This window comes from Podarcis vaucheri (assembly GCF_965113315.1).
Source record: "Podarcis vaucheri genome assembly, chromosome: 6".
NCBI lineage: Eukaryota > Metazoa > Chordata > Lepidosauria > Squamata > Lacertidae > Podarcis > Podarcis vaucheri.
The window spans coordinates 68,158,980-68,184,124 of record NC_138764.1 but is presented as its reverse complement, the minus strand read 5'-3'; the positions used below and the strand labels follow the sequence as shown (position 1 = coordinate 68,184,124).

Below are 25,145 nucleotides of genomic sequence, written 5' to 3'. Positions count from 1 at the left end.
CCCTGCTCTCTGGCCCTGCTAGGCTTCTCCGCAGTTACACAAAGTACCAGCAGGCAGCGAGGAGGTTGTTGGTTGATGTACAGCTATCCATGTGCCGATGCAGTTGAAAGGAGAAATCATGATGATTGTTATTTTGTTCAGAGAAATGTTTACAGGCCCCATAAAGACACAAATGCAGCAGCCCTCATCTATAAAATGGGTATTTGATTTATTCCAGCTTGTGGCACTGACTGGCCAGACTTGGTTGCCAGCTTTCCATCCTGTCCTGCCACCTCTTCCTTTGAATTTACCCTTCTATCATAATTACATTTTCAAACACAAAAGCTGTAGCAGTTCTTGCTGCATGGGCTATCCTATTGCTAGGCTTCATAGAGTGATATGCATGGCTCTTCTGGTGCTTCATGTGCTGCCTGAAATGTCAGTGGAAATCTCTGGAATATGCTCCAATGCAGCATTCTACCTCCAACATTCTCCCAGTTTGAACCCAGCTGAGAATCCCTTCACCTCTACAGATTTGTGATCAAGGACGCTGCTTGTAAACATATAAAGTAACACAGATCTCTGTGTGGTCCCTTTGTCATCTGAATAGACATCTGTGCCACTCTACAGAACTATACTGCTGCCTAATGTGCCCTCCCCACCAATGAATTATTTCCCCTGGCTTTTGATTCTTCTTCAGTTAGGAAGATGAAAATTCAGCACCACTCAACACCTTGTTACACTTCTTCCATGGGAATGGCTGTATAGAAACAGAGACAGATTTAAGGGAGTGCAATGAGTTTGGTTGCACTGGGCACAGAGCCTCAGGGGTGCTGCAGGGAACACCACAACTATTATTCGGAATTGAGCTTGAGAGGTGGAGGGGCACCAAATTTTGGTGTCACACAGGGCGCCACTGAAATTTGAGACCCCACAGTATGCCACGGATATGAATGTCTAGGAGTTAATGAGATCCTTTGAGGGGGAAATCTGATGTGGGCTAAGGAAACCAGGAATTCTCTTTAGACACGAATTCGTTACTTGGTCTTTGGCAAATCACTTTCTGTCAGCCTGTCTGTACATTGTACATGGAAAAGATATTGAATAAATTGATACACTATTAATAATCAATATTTTGAATCCTATTGCTTTCCTCTGCTTGTCAAGATTGAGTGTTTCCATTTTATTCTTTTGACTTTTCCCTGCCTTGCTTCAGTCAAATGAATTGTTCAGATAGAAAGCTCTGCTTAAGGACTCTGAGGAAACTCTAAGCCCCTATTGAATGATATCAGTGGGTAAAATAAGCTTGGAAATGGTGAAACAGAGGTGGCCTTGCCATTTGGCAGACTGAAGGGGCTGCCTCAAGCAACTGATTTTGGGTGTCATGAAAGGGTAGCAAATTGTTAGTTATTTAACTTATTATTGTTGTATTTTTACTATCTCCTGTGAAAAAAAATAATTTGGCCAGTCTTGGATACTATGCACTTTGACTTGTAAGGGATGGCATTTACTGTTCCATCTCACACAGAAAAATGTTGTGAGCCAGCTCTGAAGTGTCTATTCTAAACTGTTGCAATCTGCAATATTTTGAGAAGAAATCAAAATCAGTTGACTAGTGGTGCTCTGAGGACTTCATTCAGCCAGGGGCTGTGTATCAGTTCAGAAGTCCTTTGCTATCAGTAGGCATATTGGCCCAAGGATACTAGTATCTTAAACAGAGGTGTAGCTAAGGGTCCCTTGCACCCTTGGCTCAGGGTGCCACTCCCCCCCTTTTTTCCCCAGGAGCAGACACACTTGCTTTCTTAAGGGCTGCAGCTAATCATCACCCACAGAGATGCATCCATCACATATTGGGCCCACATTAGAATGAAAGCAGTGGTGGGAAGCGGCAGTCTATTTACTTACATTTGTAAGAACGTTACGTGTTTTAATTTTAAAATTTATGTGCTCACTCACTGCAGAAAGTTCAGCAGTGCATAGCTTGTTTTCTTGATTTATTGTGCAAACAAGACGAGTGAATGTTTGCTTTATTCCCTTTCTTTCTAGGTGTCTCAGGTTCCCGTTGAATCATGTGAACAGTACACAACCTGTGGAGAATGTCTGAGTTCAGGAGACCCTCACTGTGGTTGGTGTGCTCTGCACCATACGTAAGTTCAGCATTAACTGGTGATTATTATCTTAAGATCAACTCAAATACCTCTTAATTCCTTCCATATGTGATGCCATTATTACTTAATTAATGCAGTTCTAAAAGCCACCAGTCACTATACCAGTTAGGGGTTGTTGTTTTCTTTCTTTCTTAATTCATATGATAAAAATCTTTCAGCTTTTAGAGAATACTGCATTTTGTAAGAGAGAAATTAATGCAAAAGAGTAAGGCAACATGGAATGTTCCTTCAGGACACTAAATCTTGTATACACACATATTTTAGGCATCTGAGTGATCCCTAAATCTTGCACTGTTTTCAGAAACACTATGAGCAGAATCATTTGCATTTTCACAGGCAGTCACATCAGCACAATAATCCCATTATAATTTACATCGGTATTGTGATGTGGCTGTAAAATCTGGCCAAATAAATGAGATAGAAAATAAATGATATGAAACTTATGATGCTTTCAAATAATAATAGTAATCATTTTCGGCTTCCAAGTTACATAGACATGTGTTTTGTACCATTAATGTGATGCATTCATTAGACATATTCTTATATCAAACTCCAGAAACAGCCACAATCTCCTCTAAAACCTGCTTATTTTAGCCCAAGATTGTCAGTTCAATCTTATTGCAATGTCTCTCCTGTACTTTGTTTTCTCCTTGCTTTTATTTCTTTTCTACAAAACAAGCTACCGCACACCTGCCAACAGCCTTTCCTGGCATCAATCACTTCCCTTACATTGTAACCTAACAGAATCACTGTTTAAATACCACTTAGAAATTTCAGAAAGGCTGTACACTTCAGTCTCTGGCTTAAACCCTGCAAAGTAATGAAATTGTCCAGGCTTCCTAGCCTAGCTATTCTCCACTGAGCTTGTCGGTGTCTGCTGGGACAAAGGATAAAGGTTTTCTAGGCAACATCCTGGGGAAAGCTTAGGAAGCTGTGCCTCTGAATTATTGAGGTGTTTGGCATCTTTCTCTCTCCCACAATGGCAATGCTGCCTCAAGCGGAAGGGGTGCCCAAAGTCTGAAGGAGGGAGAGGCCTGGAGTTCACTTACAGAAAGGAGTCCAAAAAACCCCTTGGGCCTGTTGCCAGCACTCCCATTAAATGTTTAGCAGTTGGGGTGGAGGCAAAGGGTACCCACACAATAGCAGCTGGCAAAATGCCCATGCAGCAGGTGTTGAGAGAGTGACAGGGAGAGAGCAGAGGAAGGCTCTGATGAAATATCCTGATTGGATCAGAGACCTGCATATAGCAGGCTAATTTCTATGCCACTTTGTCAGAAGGCATTTAACTTCCAAGGCTCGTTGCAACATTAAAAAACGACAACAAACAGTTTTGTCTTTAACCTGCTCCTCATGCCATCTTGAAGTCAATGTAAAGCAAATGCAGATGGGTTTTCCATAAAGTGCCGGTTCTGTTTGGGCATAAAAATAAGCACTGGGTTTTCCAAAATACTAAGCATCCAGTTTCATGCAGCCTCTCAACAAAAGCTTTCTACATCACAGTTCTACCGGAACTGGGGAAGCTGTGGACAGAAAGGGTGGTTCTCCCTCCCTCTCTCCCTCCCTCTCTACAACTTTTAAAGGTGTAAAAGTTGATTAAGAGCCTAGATTTGGGAAGTGAAAGCACTATATATAAGTACATAGGTGCTCAGAAGGCTTTCTGAAGGAAGAAACCTACATTGTTTTAAACTGAAGCATCTTGGGATCACATTCTGCAACATTCCTTTCCCCCTCCCATTAATATTTTTTTAATTATTTTCAATTAATTCACATTACATGTTAATTGCCATACACCTTCAACGTTGTACATAACATGAATATATTATTTCTGCAAATTCCCTACATCTAACCCTGCAACATTCCTATTGGCCTGATTCTCAAGTTTGAGGCTAAACTCACTAGAGTTGTTGTTAGGGCAGTGGCAGGGGCTGCTGTTAGGGCTTAAACCATTTTAGAGCAATGTTTTGTGCATTCTGATCAGCTCTGGGTGCATATTGATTGAGAGCCAGTGTGGTGTAGTGGTTAAGAGCGGTAGTCTCGTAATCTGGGGAACCGGGTTCGCATCTCCTCTCCTCCACATGCAGCTGCTGGGTGACCTTGGGCTAGTCACACTTCTCTGAAGTCTCTCAGCCCCACTCACCTCACAGAGTGTTTGTTGTGGGGGAGGAAGGGAAAGGAGAATGTTAGCCGCTTTGAGACTCCTTCGGGTAGTGATAAAGCGGGATATCAAATCCAAACTCTCTTATTTTCTGTCCTCCCTCCTTTCTTCTCTACTGGTGCAATCTACTGGGAACTACCTCTTTGTGTAAGCCCTTTCTTCTCCAGAGTTTTGTGTAGTGGGTGGGTACCTTAAAACAATGTTAGCCATAATGGTGACTTCCATATGTTGTTGGACTGCAATTCCCATTATCCCTTACCATTGACCATTCTGGCTTGGGCTGATGAGAAGCTGAAGTCCAACAGTATCTGAAAGGCACCATGTTGGCTACCTCTCTTAAAACATGTCATAGGTCCATCCTACCACTACATAGGCCAGGGTAAGCTTAGTGACTAGCTTTGCTACATTTGCAGAGGTTCAGCCTATAATCCTAAACACATTTGCCAGGAAGTAAATTTTATGAAGGCAGCGAGACTTACTTCTGAGTAGGCATGCATAGGATTGTGCTGCCAGCTGTTCTTTTTTTCTTGACCTGCAGAGGCTCAGTATGAAAAGGTTTGAGACTGTGTGGTTCAGACTCTTACGTTCCAAGACCAGGACGAAAGATTAATAGATTAGTTAGCCTGACCTCCTGCATTATACCTTGCACAGACCACAGATGTTGAACCAGTAACTCCTGCAAAATCCTTCTAATCACTGCAAAACATGTTTTGCTGGGAGTTGAACCTTAGACCCTTTGCTCTTCCAGATGGATTCTTGGATTCTTGACCAGAAAGTGTGGCAGGTTCACTGCTTTGTGTTGTTCAGACAAACAGGGAATACCTAGCTAATTGCAGTCTCTTTTGATTAAGCTGTTCAAGCCATGGCATAAGGTCTTTTCTAGCATAATATTGCCTATATTTCTTTCCCCACCCCCCAATGTGTCCACAATAGAGAGGTCAGGAGTCATTTGGGAGATGAGGGAGGCCAGCAATGGAAAATAGACCAGTGCCTGTTCTGAAAGAGATCTCAGAGAGCTGTCTGACAGTGCCTTCTTGAGGATTAATGGGCAGACAGTCAGCAATGTATGGAAAGTAGGTTCCAACATTTGGCCAAAGAAGAGAAGGGGATATGCAAGACTGATTCATACATCTATTTTTCATGCATCTGGTGTAACATTCAAAGGGAAACGAGCACACCTTCACTGCAATGCCCCTATATCTGGAACCTGCACATTTGCCACAAGGAAATGTCCCCTGCCCCTCACTTGAAGCATGAAAAGCAAGTGTGAGAGTCAGTGGCATATCTGCTTTTCCCACTAACATCTGCAGCTGCTGTCAAGTTCACACCTACACAGATACATAACCACTTGTGATTCATGAAGACAGAACAGAAACTGCAAGCAAGAATACTCATCTCCAGAGAAAGTACAGTATGGTGGTACCTCGAGTTACAAACTTAATTCATTCCAGAGGTCCATTCTTAACCCGAAACCGTTCTTAACCTGAGGCACACTTTTGTTAATGGGGCCTCCCACTGCTGCCACGCCACTGGTGTGTGATTTCCGTTCCCATCCTGGGGCAAAGTTCTTAACCTGAGGTACTACTTCTGGGTTAGCGGAGTTTGTAACCCGAAGTGTTTGTAACCTGAAGCGTTTGTAACCCGAGGTACCACTGTACTTAATTTGAGTCAGGCAGAGCCCCACTACTGAGCAAGAAAACCTGTTTTTAAAGCTAGCATTCATCCCTAAGTTGTGTGAAGTAATCTTCTGAAAGAATCTCCCTCTGAGTAAACGCAGAGTGGCCACAGCTTCTCCCATTAAAGGGCAGAGTTTTTAGACAGACTCAGGTCTTACTTGTTTTGAAAGCAACCACTGGATAACATCCCGCTTGCTCCTACTTTCTCAGTAGACTTTACATCAATCAGCTTTGTCAGAGGTGATCCTTAGTTGTCACCATTGGAACAGTGTTTCTCAGCCAGCTGTGTTGTACTTGAAGCAAACAGGAGTCTCAAGGAAGGATCAGGATCCTTTAGTCACTGATACTTCTAAGGTTGCTTCCAAATGACCTGTTTATTGAGCATTCATCCAGATTTATTTGCACAAAGTTAGTCTGGAGGTTATAGAATGTTAGTTGTTTCCTGGGCATTCATTTTGATTTGGTTGCAATAGGTTTTTATGATGCAATAAGTTTTTGCAGGCATCTATCACCAGAAACAGAACACAGCTGGGACAAGAATTGATGAAGCACCATTGCAATAATTGTGATGACTTACTAACACCACAGAGCCAGTCAGCAGCAAAGGAACATTTCAGCCTCTGGGACCCTTATTCCCAGTTCTGACATGCAGCTATTCTTAATATAACCCCAAAATCCCTTCTTAGGTAACAATTGAAATGCAAGGCAAGATGTGACACTTTGTAGGTTTACAGATCAGAATAAAAATCTACTGGTCCCAAGGCAGCCAAATGCAGCATGGAGTTGCAAGTTTATACAGAACATGCTACAGTGGCTCTGTTCAGTCTAATCATATTTTATCAGCCTCTCCTTAGAATTTTCCTGCCTCAAAAATGTCTTCTTTGAGCACTGATTATTTTTTAAGCCCTAGTCTGAACCTTATGAATAACTGTGTTAATCTTACTGTTCCCAGAGCTGCTCTCCTATTTGCTTTGAGGCTTTTAGCACATGAGTGTTTGTATTTTAGTTGTCAGCTCTTGCTTCTAATTGTTATGTTCCCTCTGTCAGATGGGTCAGTTGCCTCAATGATCTGCACAGAAGAGGTTGGAGGTCAAGGCAGTGTTGTTCACATTGCATTTTTTAGGCGGCTAATAAAGGCAGATAAGAATATGGACATTTGGGATGGTGATATCACTTTATGGCCAACTTTTAAATGCTTGAAGCTCCTTGCCATGATCCCTTGGATGACGAAGTCAGGCAGATTTATAGGTCACTCAGTATTCCCAATCTGTGAATTACGGGCCACCTCCTCTTCAGCTGGGGCTCTCAAAGTTCACATCGGATTCAGCAGTGCATACATGAGTGCACTTTGCTTCTTCCAAGCTTTGGACACATGCACAGTGTTCATTTCCATTTTTGTACAAATGCAAAATAGCTCATTTTTAGGATTTGGAGAAAAACTTGTTATTCCACACACTTATAGACAAGTTGGTGGTGGGTGATGATAGTAGGAAGCTGGTGAAAAGAGAGCATGTTGGAATATGGAACAACCTTCACACTGTCCCCAGGGGCCTGCTTGCTGCTGTTAGAAACGAGGGGTGCTAAAGCCAGGAAGTTGAGTGAGGAAAGGGGCCTAAAAACAGCTTAACTAAAATAAGAGGGCAGAGTATGGAGTAGGTTCTGAAGCAGGAACCAGAAGATAGTGTGGCACAGGAGTTCTGCTACAAAGAAGATGGTTCATAGAATCATAGAATTGGAAGGTCCCTTGAAGATAATCTAATGCACAGCTACTCCTACAGCATCTCTGATAAGTGACAATTCAGCTGACGAATGAGAGTCCACCTTAAAGAAGATCGGTTCCCAAATATTTAATGTAACCTGTGTGCAAATCCTATTCAAGATTGCTACTTTTCTTCCTTTTATGGACATTGCAGTGATGCTGAAAACTGCTTTGTTGAGTCCCCACCTGTTGCACAGCTTTTTAATGCACAGAACCTCTGTCAGGAAAACTACTTTGGGTGCTTTCAGTTAGAGATGAATGATGATCTTGATTTTATCTTCCCCTAACATTTCACCATGGCAAGATCCACCAGCATCAAATCAAGGGTGAAAGCTGGTGGCAACAAAGATGTTCCGAGCCCTGTGAGAAACACTGCTTACCTCATCTCAACCTTTCTGCCTTGGATTTTGCTTTGAGCAGTATTCAGCAGCGTCTCTTCGTGCCATACTTCAGAAAGCCTTGGCTTCTCCATAAAATCTCATTTTTTTAAAAAAAAAATCGATGTTAAAATGGAAGGAAAGACTGTTGTCTTGTGTGCAAAGTATCCAGCAGCTGGTGTGCCTACTAAATGACAGTGTCTCCGTGTTAAACTGAAAAGAACGGAAGATCTTATTCCTCCTCTTCCTCCTTCTTCATTAGCCACCCTGTTGTTCTGGTGGCAGGTAGAGCCCACAAGGAGACTGCTAAAGAGTCTCCTTGGTCCAGTAGGATCTATAACCTGCAGGGCTCCTCCATATGCTGCTGTTTGCTACTATGTTATTGTCTCCAGACCTATTTATCTCTGTTAGGTCTGTTGCCATAAATAGTATGATAAAAAAGAGCCATTCCAGCAAGTCAATGAGATAAAGGCTCCAGTCAAGAGCTCACTTTAGAGCAATCTTGCCGATTCACTTAAAACACAATAATTCTTTTCTTTGGCAGCATTCATATTTTGGTCCATTATATTCAAGTAAAGGAGAAGGGTGCAGGGAGAAAATAGCGGTATCAATTGCCAGGTATCACTGTGGCTGTTTGCAAAGGGGAAATGGTTAGCACTCCCCCACCCCACTGCAGCGGGGAGGGCTATTGAGAAGTAAATGGTTTTTCAGTGAAGATTCCTGGTTTTGTGAGCTGTTCTCGTCACCTCATCTGGAGGAAGTTTGTCACAGAAAGCTTAAGACTCTTTGTGAAGCAGTCAGCATGTCTGCTTATGTAGACATTTTACGCTAGCTTGAATCCAGCCATCACAAAAGGAAAACATTGAAACTGGTTCTTTTGCAATGTGCGTTGAAACTGGGTTTTTTGCTATGTGCTTGCTTTTCATTACATCTGGTCTCAATAGAAAGAGAAAAACTAAATCCTCTTGCTCTGCTTACAACGATAGCCAACATGGAGGCCTCCAGGGGTTGGACTACAACTTCCATCATCCCCAGCCAGCATGACCAATAGTTATGAATGATGTGAGTGTAAGTTCAGTAACATATGGAGGGCACCACATTGGCTACTCCTGGGTTACAGTAGCAAAATGCTTCTAACAGTAGTTTGAAGAAGGAGTCTATAGAAGGGCATAAAGTTCTGGTGTGGAGTTCCAGAGTCTTTCAGCATTTATTCATAATTATGCCATATGTCCAGAGTGGCTAATGTGGTGCTTTCCAGATGTTTGGGACTATAGTTGCCATTGGTCACATCTGGATGGCACTATACTGGCTACCCCTGCCATACTGATTTTATACTAAAACATTGTACCTGGGAAATTCATATGTATTACTAGTTCCCATGTGTTTGTCTAACACACAATGCAAAATATTTAATCAAAATGGCTAGAAGATAGACACACATCTACCTTCTTAAAGAACTGTTGTATGAAAACTGTCTCCCTAGCAGAAGGGGCAAACTGGCAACTCTCAGGCAGAATGTGTGTGTATGTGTGTGTTTAAAAAAAATAAAAATCATATTGTTTCAAGGGGTGTGTGTCTGAAGATCATCTTATTCGTCTTCCTTGAAAACTAGTAGCAGAGCAGTCTGTAGCTCTGAAAATGTAGAAGTGTCTTGCAACAGCTGAGAACAGGCACCATCAAGGTTCACTGTGCCACATTCACTTGTGGGGATTGAAACGTACCAGATAATTCAAATAAGACAAACAAAAGAAAAGAAAAGAAAAGTGCATGGCTACCTTACACCCCAATTTCCTAGAAAAATTCTTTTTTCTTCCTCTATTCCTTCAAAAGAAACTGGGCAATGAGCATGAAAACAGACCCCATTCCCGTCCAGATAAATTTGTTTTACTTTCCTCTTCCAGACAAGGCCATGAACCATGAATGCCACCTTTTGTTCTGGGCCTCCTGCCCCATCCTCATCATGTGCCTTGTTCTTTACCCTGCTGCACTGAATAGCACGGCAGGCAGAACTACAGCATCCGTGGAGCTTCTTTAGTAGCACTCCTTCTTCTTCTCACTTTCTCAAAGCTGTTTCTTAGTGTGCTCAATGACCTCTTAGCCTCTCGTGATGAAGAAAATGGAAAGATGGAGGGACGATTAGCCTTTTCTCTCCATTTTTCTTCATTTTGATAGGAGCTCAAGAGTTTCAGCCCGCTCTGGGGGCCTTCTCAGATGAAATGGCTTTGGTGATGAGCCAGGTGTCCAACACATGCCAGCTGCAGTGCTCATAACTCAGCTTGTGACACGTAATGGCTTCTGTTCAAAGAGGAGCGTTGGGGGGAGGAGAGAGCCTGGGAGACTCAGGCATGATAACAGGCCTTAACTCTAGTGTCTCCAGTGTGAGGGAGAGGAATTCAAGCTTCAAGCCCCTTCACCTCTCTGGGAAGGAGATTAATTAGCCACAGGTTTTGTTTTTAACTAAAGCATAGGTGTCACGCTGCTCTTGCCTTCCTTTGGCATTCGGTTCTTTAAGTCTGAGTGGCTGCATTTTCTAATGTTTAGAAAAAAAGAGAAAAGGGCCACAAGCAGACACAGAGTGTTGGCTATTCAGTCTCCATAACCGAGGCTCCGTTTCCAACTGCTTAGCATAGAAAATCCACATCTCCTTCAGTTTTAGACTTTAACCAAGAGAATCTTTTTGTTTGATTGGTTCTTGTTTTGTTTAAAGATTGTATCCTCAGCGGTTTCCATTGCTGGCATCCGTCTGTCTCAGGAGACAGTGGAGGAGTGCGCCTTTGGGGGTGAGGTCAAGCAGAGGACAGTTGCAGCTCTTGGTGTGGCTGTAGAAATTGATGAGAGACATGTTTTGTTGCAGCTGAGGCAGATGAAGGTGTTCAGTTGTGCTGCTGCAGATGCAACATTGTGTTTCTTCTCTGCTCCACCCAGCGGTCATTTATCCTCTGGTCACTGCTATGGATACGTGACTGGACTATCATCTGTTAACTGACTTTTTGAAGAATTTAAAAATGGGAACTTTATCTAAAAAAAAAAATCAGCTTTCAGCTGAAGGTGCTAAGGCCTATCTGGTGCTGATGGGAGTTGTAGTTCAACAACATTTGGAGGGCACAGTGTTGGCTAGTACTGCCCTTTGCTCACCATCACCTGAGCCTCTTTCAGACATTTATCATGACATTGATATTCATGGGCAAGATAGTGTTTTTTAATTGTGTATGAAAAATTAGGAAAAAATTAGCAAGTGTTCTTTAGCCCACTCTCAGCCCCAGGCAACAAAGCCCAAATAAATTAGAATGTGGGGTTTTTCTAAAACAGGGCTGGGCAGTTTCTATATTCAGGTGGCTCTTTTTTCCATGGAATGGTCCAGCGACACACACAGGCCAGTCTACTAATGATCAGACTCTATAGTAAAATCAGCACCCTGTAGCAGTAAAAAGCTTCATGATTATGAAGCACAAGCATTCAGGCATGCCTAAGACATTATATATAAAAGGCAAATGCAGCTATAACACGAACTGTTGAATATCTCTTATCTCTCATTTTGAAAACAATTTTGGTTATAAGCACAAGCTTGATTAAAATCTGTTAGGGTCAAGGGGAGCCAAATAAAATTGCTTTATTGACCAGATAGCCCACAAGCCCCTTTACTGGCCAATCCTGCTCTTTATTCAACAGATTATTCTGGTTTCAGCTGATTTTCACTCCCTGATATTCCAGACTTGGATTCCCCATAGCTGAGGCATCTGTGCCTTGACTGATAATGCCTTTTCTAGCTATTGGAAAGACGGACGCAGGATGCGACCGATGGGTTTAAATCACGAGTGAATTGGAGAAAGTGAATGTTACGTGGGCTTTCAGAACAGTGATGAAGTCCGTTAATTAATACGGAGGTGGTGCATTAAACTAAAAAACAAAAAACTATTTTCCTCCCACAGTAGAAAGGCATTTCAATAGGACTAGGCCTCCTACACACAGACATTCAAATTATGTAAATTTCTATCAGAAATGTAGGTGTATGGCCAGTGCATGCAAAATGTTTTTCAATATCTTATTGCCGTGTGGATGGGAATGGCTGGAATTGGCCAAATATAAGGCTATATGGCCAAATTTTGAGAGTCTTGCTTATCTGCTTCCCCTGTACTTTTCATATCAGGTGTTCCCGGAGGGACAAGTGTGAGAGGGCAGATGAACCATATCGATTTGCAGCCAGCATCAAGCAATGCATGAGCATCATTGTGCAACCTAGCAGCATCCCGGTTTCTGAGCACAGCCTTCCGGTAGGTAGCCATGGTGGGTGGTTGCTTGCTTGTTTAAAGAGCATTTCCTTTGTTTCTTCTCTGAAGTACTGCTAGAGTATTATTGATTAATTAACTATTAAATTTCCATACTGCTCTTCACCTGAATTTCACAGGGTGGTTTAGAATATGAAACCTCAAAAATACATACATACAACAACAACTCTCCAAATACAATATCATTATATGCAGCATGGTGTGTCATCAAAGAAAATGGCACAAGAATTATTTTGCTTAATACTTCCTACGAGAGCAGCCTTCGCCAACCTAGCCCACCCCCACAAGATGTTTTAGATTAGAACTCCCATCAACCCCCAGCCACCACACGTTGGCAAAGGCTGCATAGTAGCCAAAAAGAAGAAGTCCTTTTGCAATCCCCACCCTCAAAACAGTGGGGTGGGCACAGTGCAAAGCTCTAATATCTTTTCAACTTAGAATTGTGAGAAGATGGACGCTGTAAGGTTACTTACTCTGTATGGCAAAAAAGAAAAAGAAACCCTACATCAGCTATGACATTGATTTTAAAATCATGCTTAGTATTGCCAGTTACAGAGTTATAAAGGCTACTCCATAACCCTCTCAGAGGGTGGAAGCTGCAGTTCGAATCATTCTCTGTTCACATTCAGCTGCTGGTGCTATAGCTCTGAAGCAGCCGCATGCAACTCAGTGATAATTGTCTTTTTACAGGCCACTGTGAGTTTGGCTTCTGGAGTGTTCCCACTGGTGGATAAAGAACCAATCCTTGCTGAGTTCTGTGTGTAGCATTGGCATCTGTTCTATAACCTTGCTGTGTGTCACCAGTGGTTGGCCAACAAAAATGTGCATGTTGTACACTGGGACCTGAGTGGTTAATGGGAATAGGCCCTAAGCAGATATAATTGGCTGATCAATCACTCATTTTGAATGGCAAATATAACCTCATTATATTTTCAAATGGCAAGTGCACAAAAGTTCCCCTGGTTGAAACCTGAGGTGCTTGTGATTTCATTAAAAGATTTGAACTGTTAGGCTGTGAGAAAATCGTCAATTCCACCTCTACCTGCTGGTATTATGACTCTTCAGGTCTGTGGAGCAACTAGATGCTAACTAGTGATTTTGGAAACAGTTGAAGAGCAGCCTGCATCTTTGCTTCTCATCTCTTTGAGAAAGAAAGAGAATAAATGCCCCACTTTCCCTTTCCCTTCTCTCTTATGCAATGACAGGTGGTGATCTCTTTCCCTTTCTGCTTTTTGGTTTTGTTTTGTTTTGTTGTAGCTCAGCTTGCTGGTGAGAGACGCACCTGACCTGTCGACTGGTATCACTTGCGTATTTGGAAACCTCACTGAAGTTGAAGGCCAAGTTTTGGGCAACCAAATTGTATGCATTTCACCAGCATCAAAAGATGTTCCTGCCATACCTGTGGACCAAGGTGAGCTGGCTAATGATTTGAGGTACAATATAGGCAGGCAACCCATCGTACACACTGCAGGAATTTGTGGCACAAAAGGACAGGAGCTGGATGGCTGGCGGGCTTGACTAGATTTAGATTTAGGCCTGCACTCCTGCCTTCCCCTGCAGTGATGTGCGGATAAAGTTATTTTTCCCAAGAGCAGGCAAGAAAGGGATATCATCCACAAACCTGGCTTCCCAGTAGTGTAATTCTACCCAAATTTATGTACCACACAAATTTAAAAGTCAGTCTCCAAGCCATCTGCTTTCTGGGCTCTGCATCACTAGGGGTCTCAGTCTTTTGTAATCTGAGGCGGGCCAGAAAGGAGGTAGTGTGGGTGTTACTCACACTCTGAAGTATGACTCAGTCACCATGAGTGGGTGGAGAAGTCTTCTAATTTTTGGGCTGTTGCTTTGCTAATGCCATGGCTGTCAAACTCTCTCTGACACACACAGTTACCAAACAGCTCATTGTTTCAAACTTGTTTTCTCATTGGCTGATTTCCAAATATCCATACTTTCTTCTTATCTGTTTTATATGCAGAAAACACTTAATGAATATGCACATAAATCCAGGCAGCCCTGAAAGTTCTGAACAGGGCTCAGCACAAACTCCTGTTGCAGTTCAACTAGCATATTCATTTTTCTGATGATTTCATCTCCTCCCCCTTTAATGCTGACTTTGGAGCCATCAGAGGAATACATTTCCATAAAGTATTGGAAGCATTATGCACACCTTTGTTCATATCCTTCTACTAAGTACCTGGAACATAGGTGATATAATCAGGAAAGCATGACCTGTCAATCTTAGGCACGGTATTTGTGTTATCCCAATGTTGTGGGAGTTTCAGCATCAATGGCACTTCTTACACCATTGGGATAACATGAGAAGCCACTGGACCATGCAGCAGTGCAACCTGTCTTGTCAGCATTATCCTGGGGAAACTGAGTTATCATGGAGAAAAGGTGCAGCCTAGTATTCTTATGGCCCTCTGCTTCTCACATAGCCCTAGTGGATAGGAAGGCTGCCTTATACCAAGTCAGATCATTGGTCCATCTAGTTCAGTATTGTCCCCACTGACTATCGATGGCACTCCAGGGTTTCAGACAAAAAAAAACACACATCCCCAGTCCTTTCTGGAAATGCCAGGGGTTAAACCTAGACCCACTGCATGCAACACAAATGCTCTACCACTGAGCCACAGCCCTTTCCCATGTGAGTATCAGGCCTTGAGAGATGGTGACAGGACACAAGAGAAGAAGTGGTTTCTTAGGTATGCACAGTTCAGTCGTTTTAAGGTTTTATAGTTCAGAAGAGTGCCATTTACCAGTATCTGGAAGGCATTAGGGATCCAGTGCTAAAGCACCAGTGGGATGTGACCCAGTACCCTTTTAGAGCAGGAGGTAGGTCACTGCACACTGTCACAGCTGAAGATAAAAGCCTTCTGTTTGGCTTTGAAGCTCTGAATTATGTTTGCCACATCCAAGTTAGAAAGAAAAAGTTGCAAGGATCTCACTGGAGTTGTGGGGAAGCAAACTTGCTTGCAACTCAAGTCCAGGAAGATGGAGGAAAGATGCCCCAAAGATACTGAATGATATATGAGGAATCTGAAATATTATATCATTATGTTTCAATTATCTACTCTTTCTTTCTCCAGATTGGTTTGGGATAGAGCTGCTTCTGAAATCGAGAGAGACAGGAAAGATGTTTGTCAGCACAGAGTTCAAGTTCTACAACTGCAGTGCCCACCAGCTGTAAGACACCCTTTCTTGTTCTTCCTTGTCTATCAGAACCTGAAGGCTTTAGCAATAATTCTAGATCTGTACTATAAAGGTTTCTCAGCACAGGAAAAGTCTCTGTCTGTGGAGACCTATATCTGTATCTATTCAGAAACAAGCCCCATTGGGTTCTGTGGGGCTTACACCTAGGTAGGTGAGTATAAGATTGCAGCCTGTGTCAAACATTAGACTTGAAGAACAAGATAAGATGGATAAAGGTGCCCTGGCAACAATATCCACCACCATCTACACTAGGCAGAACAATTTTTCTCGAGTGTGTCAGGAAAACTATTTATTTATTTTTAGTTGCACCCATATATTATAAGCACAACTTGATTATCTTGTCACTAATGGAAGTATAGAAATGATTAGATACTAATGACAGGCCAATATAACATTCTCATAGCATGAAGGTGTAAATCATTATAAGTTGCCTCAAGCATTTTTGTGAGGGAGGGGGTTCTATAAACAGACAAAATAAATAAAACCAATAAATCACATTTTGTGGTATTGTGCTTGTGCAACTATTGATACGTCTCACGTTAAGCCCTTATATACTAGCTGTTGGTTTTGAAGATCCTGAACCCAAGTCTTGCTTTCCTTAATTACTGAAACCCACAAGCTTGATGTTAATCCATCTCTCCCCAAAAGAGGTGAGCGATTCATCAGAATGACTGCTCACCAGTGATATTCGAGCAAGCTAGGCTTGTCATCCTGGCGTCCAAAGTGATTCCATAAACTTAGCATAACTAAGAGTTGAGAAAGTGGTCAAGCTGGCAGGGAAGCAGGAATTCTATGAAACAATAGCTGTCCTAAACTGGGAGAGTGGTGGGAGTCATGAGGGGGGAAATCCAAACTGAAATTCCAAACTGGTCCAGCGGAAGGCAAAGAGGCCAACAACAGGTAGAGAAAGAGCCAATGGCAAGCAGAGTTTTGCCCCCATTCTCCTAGGGCATCACTGAGACTAAGGAAAAGGAAGCTGACAGCCAGTGGTTGTAAGTGAGAAGGCAGGCAAGTAAGGGATGGCTGACAACACACTGAGGTTAGTGAGGCAGAGCCCCATTTGCCCTAATGGAGCTGCTGGCACTGGAAACAGGCATGTTCATGTTTGACAATGGGAATAGCCAACCCTTCATCTTAGTACTGATATGCTAAGTGAAGAAAGCTGCATTTCGATCCTGGAAGTGGGAGCTGAAAAGCAGGCGCCACATAGATCCCTGCCAATCTGAGAAAGGGGGAGAGAAATGGGTCAAATAAATGAGTAATTAAATATGCTCATACTGCTTAATATTCCTACCCCACTCAGATTTGCATTTGTATGATTAGAATAAGCTTCCTTAGCTATTAAGGTCATTACAGAGGAATCAAAAGGCAATTACAATTGAGAATATAAGATGGAAGAAGATGGTTAATGTGTGTTTTAGCACAGTAAGGGGTGGGGTGGAGGGAGCTGCCCACACTCTCTAGTTTGGCATTGAAGTATCTTCTGTTTGTGAAGTGGTGAAATTCCTCATAACTCATATTAGCTTTTTAGATTAGATTAGTTTTCTCAGTGGTAACAGAGAGACTAATAGATCATGCTAACATTAAAAATATCTGCCTGTCCATACTGGCCTAAAAGAAACAACCTCTGATTGTCTGTTCCATTGCCATTGCTTGCTATGGGAAAACAGAAGCAAAGGATTCAGTGCCATGAAATGGGGAAATTAGCATGAGGAATTGAACTCTTACACCACACAGATGCTGTTGGCCTCTGAAAATATAAACTTCTCCCTTTTCTCCCACGTTGTTTATTATTAGCAATAGAAGAAATGGCTCTTCTGTGTGCTAGAAGCAGAAATGCTCATGATTCAAATGCTGTTTAGAAGTTTGTCCCTTTGGGAGCAGCTGCTCTCAAAATATCCCAAGGCAAAAATTGGATAAAAACACCATCTCAGTGACAGGCAAAGAAAAATTGCATACATTGCAGAGGCTAACCAAAGCCCTGGGCAGATTCTGAAGCAATCATAGCTGTCTTTGCTTGAGCTCTAGCTGACCCACTAGATGGCATTAAACTATTGCTCGTACTGTCACATACCAGTTATGGACAGAAACTTTCCAGGTAAGTGGCTTGCCAGCACAATGCCCATCTGGAGCTACATGAAACCTGTAACTCTCAAGACAGAAGGCAAATTTATACCAATCTGCCACCAGCAGAGACCTGGGACAGAAATATTTTTTTCCTCTGTGTGAATACTTAATTGTATTCCAAACCATTTGGCCACATTGTAAACTTTCAGCTCTGATACTACAACCACAGAGAAAAACCCTCAGTACACAAACAGTGAAATTGACCACTCTTAATTTTGCATTGACCAGTTGAGTTATGCAAACCTAAGCTCTTCAAAGTTAAGGGAAGGGAAGATAGTTGTCATGGGCCAAAAATAATTTGACTCAAATTATTTTGGCATGGTTTTTCTTTTTCTACATGCAACGGTAGCTATCACATGAAGGCTAGCCTTGGAATTGCAATTTACCATATAACACCAGTAGTCATGGATCAGAGGTTGAACACACTAGGATGCCTTGGGCAAGTCGCTAGTCCCTCTGACTCAGTCCTGCACTGCAGTATGGAGATAATAACACTAACCTCCCTTACTGGGTTGTTGTAATGTTTATTGAGATTATGTATGTGAAGCACTTAGAACACTTAGAAAGTGCAATATAAACGCTAAGAACAGTGGTTCCGCGCTTTACGAACTTAATCTGTTCCAGAAGTCCGTTGTTAAACTGAAACAGTTCTTAAACTGAGGGTTGCTTTCCCTAATGAGGCCTCCCACTGCCAGTGCCCTTCCACTGTTCATATTCCGTTCTTAGACCGAGGTAAAGTTCACAAGCTGGGACACTACTTCCGGTTTTACGGAGTTCGTAAACCTAATTCTTCGTAAACAGAGCTGTTTTTAAACTGAGCTACCACTGTATTACTATTGCGTCCTATCATTGGCATAGGCCTGTCAGCATAGGCCTGCAGTGCAGAAACATTAATTTTTCTTAATTCTTAAGTTTTATTTAGATAATTTCACATTATTCTGCAATCCCACTGCCCATCTGTTGATTTTAAATTTTGACACTTGCTAGAAGCAAGGAAGAAAGACATTTGGCAGTCAAGGCTGACATTAAAAATGAAAAAGGCACAAAACTGGCAATATCATGGACACAAGAATGTAATAAATATTCACCTAGTAAATCATATTTAAGGGTTAATTATGTTAACCAAATGTGTAAATGTTTAATGAGCTTTCTATCATCCATAAATTTTGTTGATATGTCAATAGTATCATTAACTGGCTCTTCGGTAATAATTATACATTTGTCAATAATAAACACATTTGCCCAGACTGAAACCTAGAGGTCCTTTATTCCTTTCTTGGCAGGTGCCTGTCTTGTGTGAACAGTGCTTTTCGTTGCCACTGGTGTAAATATCGAAACCTCTGCACTCATGATCCCACAACGTGTTCGTTTCAAGAGGGGAGGATCAATGTCTCTGAGGTATGAATACTGTGTTTAAAGAGCAGCACCTTTGAGTGCTGTTCTTAGATGTTATTTTCATGATGGTGCCTGACTCTTTCCCCCCTCCTTCCATCCCCACCCCTGAAAAAAAGTCTCAAGATTTCCCAAGGTGAAAAGTAAAGGTGAGTAGTTTGGTTGATGAGCTCATTTCAGCACCAGGAGTAGGCGGGCTAAAAGTAAATGGAAGGTGCGGGACTACTCAGGTGCATAGCATGACTCAAGTCAAAGATGGATGTATATTTATAAGCAGAAGGCTTGTGAAAAATTCTCTCTATTGGAAGCATGGTAAATAGCACCTATTTGATTGATGCAAAAGATAATGATCCCTATCATCTTCTAGTCTAGCAAAAATTGGGTTCTGTAACTTTAGGCGGCAATGTACCATCTGCTTATTCAAGCATAAATCTCAGAGAAATAAATGGGGTTTATCCATTCATAGCTGGCAGGGTTCCACCACTTTACATGAATTGTCACAACCATGCAGTGCATATATGTTTACAATGTGTACTTCTGACATGATAGCTCAGTCACAAACTGGCAATAACAGGCTTTACATAGTAATTGGTGCAGAGTAGTTTAGAGAGAAGGTAAAACTGTTGTATGCTTCATCTTCTGTGAGCAATTGAAAGAAATTTTAGATACATTGTTTCTTATCAATGTTTTTACTTGAATTGTGATTGATGTTAACCCAAATGTACTAACCTATCTGTAAATATAAACATACTTGTGAATACAGTCGTACCTTGGAAGTCAAACGAAATCTGTTCCGGAAGTCCGTTCGACTTCCAAAACATTCGGAAACCGAAGCGCGGCTTCTGATTTGCTTGAGAAAGCTCCTGCAGCCAATTGGAAGCCACAGAAGCCCCATCAGATGTTAGGGTTCCAAAGAACGTTCACAAACTGGAACACTCACTTCTGGGTTTGCGGCGTTCGGGAGCCAAAATGTCCGAGTACCAAGGCATTCAGGACCCATGGTACGACTGTAGTGGTGTGGATTCATGTTATGGATATTTGCTGTTTGTCTCTAGGCTGAAACATGAACACCCTGAAGCACAGGTTTGAAGGTCTGCTCCCACATTTATAGGGAAGGGCCATAGCTGAGTGGGCTTTGCATGCAGAAGGTCCCTGGTTCCATCTCTGGCATTTCCAGGTAGGACTGGGTCCTTGAAGAGCCCCTGTAGTCAATATCAATGGCCTGACCCCATATAAGGCAGCATCTTTTGCCCCTAAGAAGGGGTTGAGTAAAGGGCAAGTGAAAGAGTGCAGCCAGGTGGCTATCCTTGCTGCATGGAATAGCATACCCAGGCACACCAGCTCATCCAAGCATGTCCTCCTCCAAAAGGAAGCTCCCCTCTCATCTGTTTGCTAGCAGTATGGTGGGAACACACTCTATCTATCATCTCTCTATCTGTCCCAGCTTTTTGCCTAACAGGCTTCTGAGGCTGCTGAGAAAGAGTGAAAATTAAAGCATGATAAATATAAGATTCTTTTTAAAGGCAGTGATGACTTATGATTGCTAACAGTTTTAAGAGCTGCCAGGCTTAACCTTTGGGTCTGTGTGCAGCTGCCCCACGTGGCAGGCTATTGAACTTCACATTGCAGCATCTGCCTAAGGCAGTTTAGTAAACTCTGCCCCAAGACTGATCCCTCCAAAGCTGACTAGTGGAACCTCCTGGACAGGAAGCACCTGAGGCACCTTCTTATTCCCATTAGTTTTTCCCAAGCAACAAGATCTTCCTGAGCATTTGATTGTTCCTTTATTATTTAGTTGCTCTTCAGTCCTGACTTCTGGCTTACTCTTCAGTTCTACTTCCTAGTTTATCCCTTAATCCCGACATACTGAGAGGGTCTAAGCATTAGTGTTGGGTTTTGCTAGAGATCTGAGGCCCTATCAGCTGCCAAAGGATGTCAGGTCCTGATGCTGGACCTGAGATTCATAGGTTGTTCTATTTATTAGGGAAAGTGTCTCATTGAGATTTGGCAGCTGCATGACCTTTTGAGTTGTTGGTCATTCTCTGGCTGAGTGAGTATTTGAGGGAGGAATGAGGGACAGGATACTATCCATGAGATCAAGGGAACACTTTCATTTTCCTTCTGACATTAAGAACATTAAGCCATCAGCATTTTTAAAACATTGGAGGTGGAGAGCATCTACATTTTGGTTGAAAACCTCACATATATTTGACATTGCAAACAGGAATAAGTGGTTGTCATTCAGCCTCATAAAGATGGAGCCTGACCAGCAAGTAAATGATATTGAAGAGGGGGGAAATGCTCAGCAATAAAAGGGACCATCAAGTTTCCTTTCTTCTTATCAAGTAATGATGCTCCATACTGCATCAACAAAAAAAGCATCAAGCTGAAACAACATGTGTGCCTTCCAGGTTAAAGAAGATGCCAGGAAATAGGTAATATAAAACTAGACATAATATATGTATATACATGAGGAGGGCTTGGCAACAGATAGGCATACATGATTGGAAGCCGCCACTGCCTCGCTTCTGCCTTTAACCAAAAGTGACAGCAGGTGGCTTATACTGTTTGAACTTTTAAGTGTTTCATCAGAAGTGAGAGAAGACACTCGAGGGGTTCTCAACTCTGGAGACAAAGCAAAAGCTTTAAATAGCTTGATACAAAAGGAAGAAGCATCTTTCCAAACTGGCAAGAGGGAGCTGTTATCTTTTATTTTTCCTGTGCTCTAGTGAGGATGGATTTTCCTTCCTATCTGGTGAGGTTGCCTGCATTCCCTTTGCTCAACTTTGGAATTCGGTTTCTGCACTTTGAAGGCAGTGATGTCAAAGTTCCCCTCTTTTGTAGGTTGCTCTTACTACCCCCAGTGGGAGGGAGTGAGGGAGAGAAACAGGATTTGTCTAGACCAGGAAAAGGAAGCGAATGAGTGGCACAGCTGGAAATCCAAATCCAGAGGGAATTCTGACTCTGTCTTTTCTAATTGCTACTGCAAAACCTCTTCATGGTTTTGAGCAAGACATTCCAAAGGGCCATTTTCACATTGTGCTAAAGTATCCTAAAAGTCTGTCAGTGTGGAAAGTCCTGAGGGCTGCAGAAGCATGCTAAATTTTGTTACCTATTAAAAATATATTTCTAGGACCTAGTTTGGGGGAACCAAGGTGCTTGGAAATTCTGCCTGTCACTTCCTGCCTGTCCTTTATAGCTGGCAGAACTTCTGTTAAGCACTCTTTAGTTAGCTTATGTTGAGCAAACTATGCTGTTATGCTGTTCCTCGTTGCTCAGCATAGCCATGTTGACACAAATGAAACACTGTTCCTCTTTGCTCCACATGCTTATGCGCTTACACTGACCCAACTAGCTCAGCAGTCTAATTTGCTTAGTCTCTCTGAAGAAAATAAAATGCTGTTTGTCAGAACAAAAGTGTAATCCAGTTATTCTGTTGCAAAAGCCACTTTGTAGATAGTAATATGGAGGAGGGGGGGGTCCTCTGTAAGGTTTCTATTTTCAGCACCATCCTGTTAGCAAAGCTGTTCTTACATCTGCCTTAATATATTAGCAGAATATTCACACACAAATAGACGTTGTTAACAGAAGATGCATTGCCCTTTGGAAGGAAAGCAAAAATGATAATATTTCAATCAAACTAGTTTCTGTCAAAGAAAGAAGTATATGCACAGTCTCCCACATCCATACTTGCCAACTGCAGCTCAGTATCAGGATGTAAGTGCAGCATCCTGCCTCCACAACCATTTTAATGCATTAGTTAACACATCTGTTTTGAAAGGTTAAAATCATACCCTTTGTCAGATGTTAACCAATGGTAAGAACCATGACATGTTGATAGCAATTGCTTGTTTGTGCCAGTGTAAAGGCAACCTGAAGCCTTTAAAGTAAGGTTATACTTTGCAAAATGACTGAAAAAGTGGCACTTTCATGTTTCACCACTTTGTTCCCTGTTAATGCTCGGAGGCAGAACTATAGTTTACAATCACTCAAGTAAATTTGCACTGCTTGGCTTCTTTTACTGTTTGCACTTTGGCAGAATTAATCTTTAGCACAGTTAAACAACAGTGCACTTATGCCTGTGCAAACCAACCCGCCATGGCATCAAGGAAGCGAAATACATAATTTGTCTGAGGGATTCACTGACAACAGTATTATTCACCTTGTGTGAATCAGTTGTCACAATATTTGTTGACAGAAACATTTCTATCCTACCTTTCCATCAAGCATCCGCAAGGCAGCTTACAATATAAAGTAGAAGAATTTAAGAACAAATGGCAATATAAAATAGCCACAAGAGAAAATTTAACACCCCCCTATTTTCTTCTCAGTGTTGCTGCACCCTCACTTTACTCAAATTTCTGCCATTGTTTGAAGCAGCCAGTTTTTTCCCTTTTCAGTGTTCTTCTCTATTTGCTGTACTCAAATCTCCCTCTTCCATTCCAGCTACTTCATGTAAGAGATAAAGGATGCAGAGCCGTCAAAAATCCCATAGTATTTTACTCAAACCTCTGACTTTGTTTAAATCCACCATTTCCCTCTCAGCTCCCTCTTTTATTGACTTTTAAACTTTTGCCTTCTCTCCAACCCTGATTTCATGCAAATCCAGGATTGTGTTGAGGCACTCCAAAACCTCCAATGGCGGCTTGTGTAATGACATTAACATTTTTTATTATATAGAGACATTAGGATAAATATTAATGCATAATTGAACTAACTAAACAGCTGCCTACAAAAGCCTTGGTGAAAATATATATTTTAGGCAGCACCCAAAAATAAGCAATGTCAGCAGCAGCTATATCTTGGGGAAGAAATTTCCCAGCCAATGTACCACCACAGAAAAGGTTCTATCTTATGTGGTGGGACTGTAAGGTAAGGTAAAGTAAAGGACCCCTGGACTGTTAAGTCCAGTCAAAGGCAACAATGGGGTGCAGTTTTTGTCTCAATTTTCAGACCGAGGGAGCTGGCATTTGTCCACAGACAGCTTTCCAAGTCATGTGGGCCGCATGACTAAACGGTTACTGGTGCACAGAGGACCGTGATGAGTGCCAGAGCGCACAGAAATGTTGTTTACCTTCCTGTCGTAGCGGTACCTATTTATCTACTTGCACTGGTGTGCTTTCAAACTGCTAGGTTGGCAGAAGCTGGGACAAAGCAACGGAAGCTTACCCTGTCACATGAATTCAAACTGTGAACCTTCCGATTGACAAACCCAAGAGGCTCAGTGGTTTAGGTTACAGCGCCACCTGTGTCCCTGATGGAACTATAAGACATCAGGGTGATATAAGGAAAAGCATTCCTTCAAATAATGGATCCAAGTCTTTTATGACCCAACATAGGATAGCAATGATATCACGCATGTCTTAATGTTTCATCCAATTTCTGGGTTGTTATTTAATTCCTGCACATGGGCAGCAACCCAATTATATTTTTTTTGCCTATGAATGTCTTCTGTTCAGGCGATTCTCCCACAGCTCAAAAGAAACACCAGAGAAATAAAAATAAAAATGTAGGGAAGGTGGACTACTGTGAATATACAAACACTGGCTTGGAAAGTGGAAATAGAAGCAGTGTATTCTCACCATGAATTCAAAGTTAACATGAAGCTCAGCATCAAGTGAAGACGCAGTTTGAGATTGGAGTGTGGCCTAGAGACTTGCCATCTCTGTTGATAAATTGAACAGCAGTGAACCCAGCTTGAATCTAAGATCCCCACATTGTTTTCAGTGATAGCACTTAGGGGGGGGGAATCATTTTATTGTAACAGAGTCATTGGAATCAAGGAAACCCTTGATGCTAACAGATCTACATTTAAGCAGAGAGCAGACATGCCATTTAATGGAGACTGGAAGAAATGAACTTGGGCCACTGTCATAGCAATCCATAGGTGGTCAAACAAGACTTCTAGGATGTAGTTTCCATTTGCTTTTCTTCAGGGATTGAAAAAAATGCACTACAACGTTAAATACTTGTATACTAGTGTAAACTAGTGTATACTTGCTCTTATTAATAT

The 25,145-nt window shown here is 42.0% G+C and overlaps 1 protein-coding gene across 2 annotated transcripts in view; it reads left to right on the top strand.

Annotated features, from left to right (window-relative positions):
* Nucleotides 1–25,145, top strand: part of PLXNA2 (plexin A2) — a 400,751-nt gene that overhangs the window by 231,694 nt on the left and 143,912 nt on the right. For both annotated transcript variants that reach the window (XM_082228275.1, XM_082228274.1), the window contains exons 5-9: nt 2,026–2,126; nt 12,262–12,385; nt 13,658–13,811; nt 15,490–15,586; nt 19,024–19,138. In XM_082228275.1, coding sequence (XP_082084401.1) covers nt 2,026–2,126; nt 12,262–12,385; nt 13,658–13,811; nt 15,490–15,586; nt 19,024–19,138 — 591 coding nt within the window. The remainder of the gene's footprint in view (nt 1–2,025; nt 2,127–12,261; nt 12,386–13,657; nt 13,812–15,489; nt 15,587–19,023; nt 19,139–25,145) is intronic.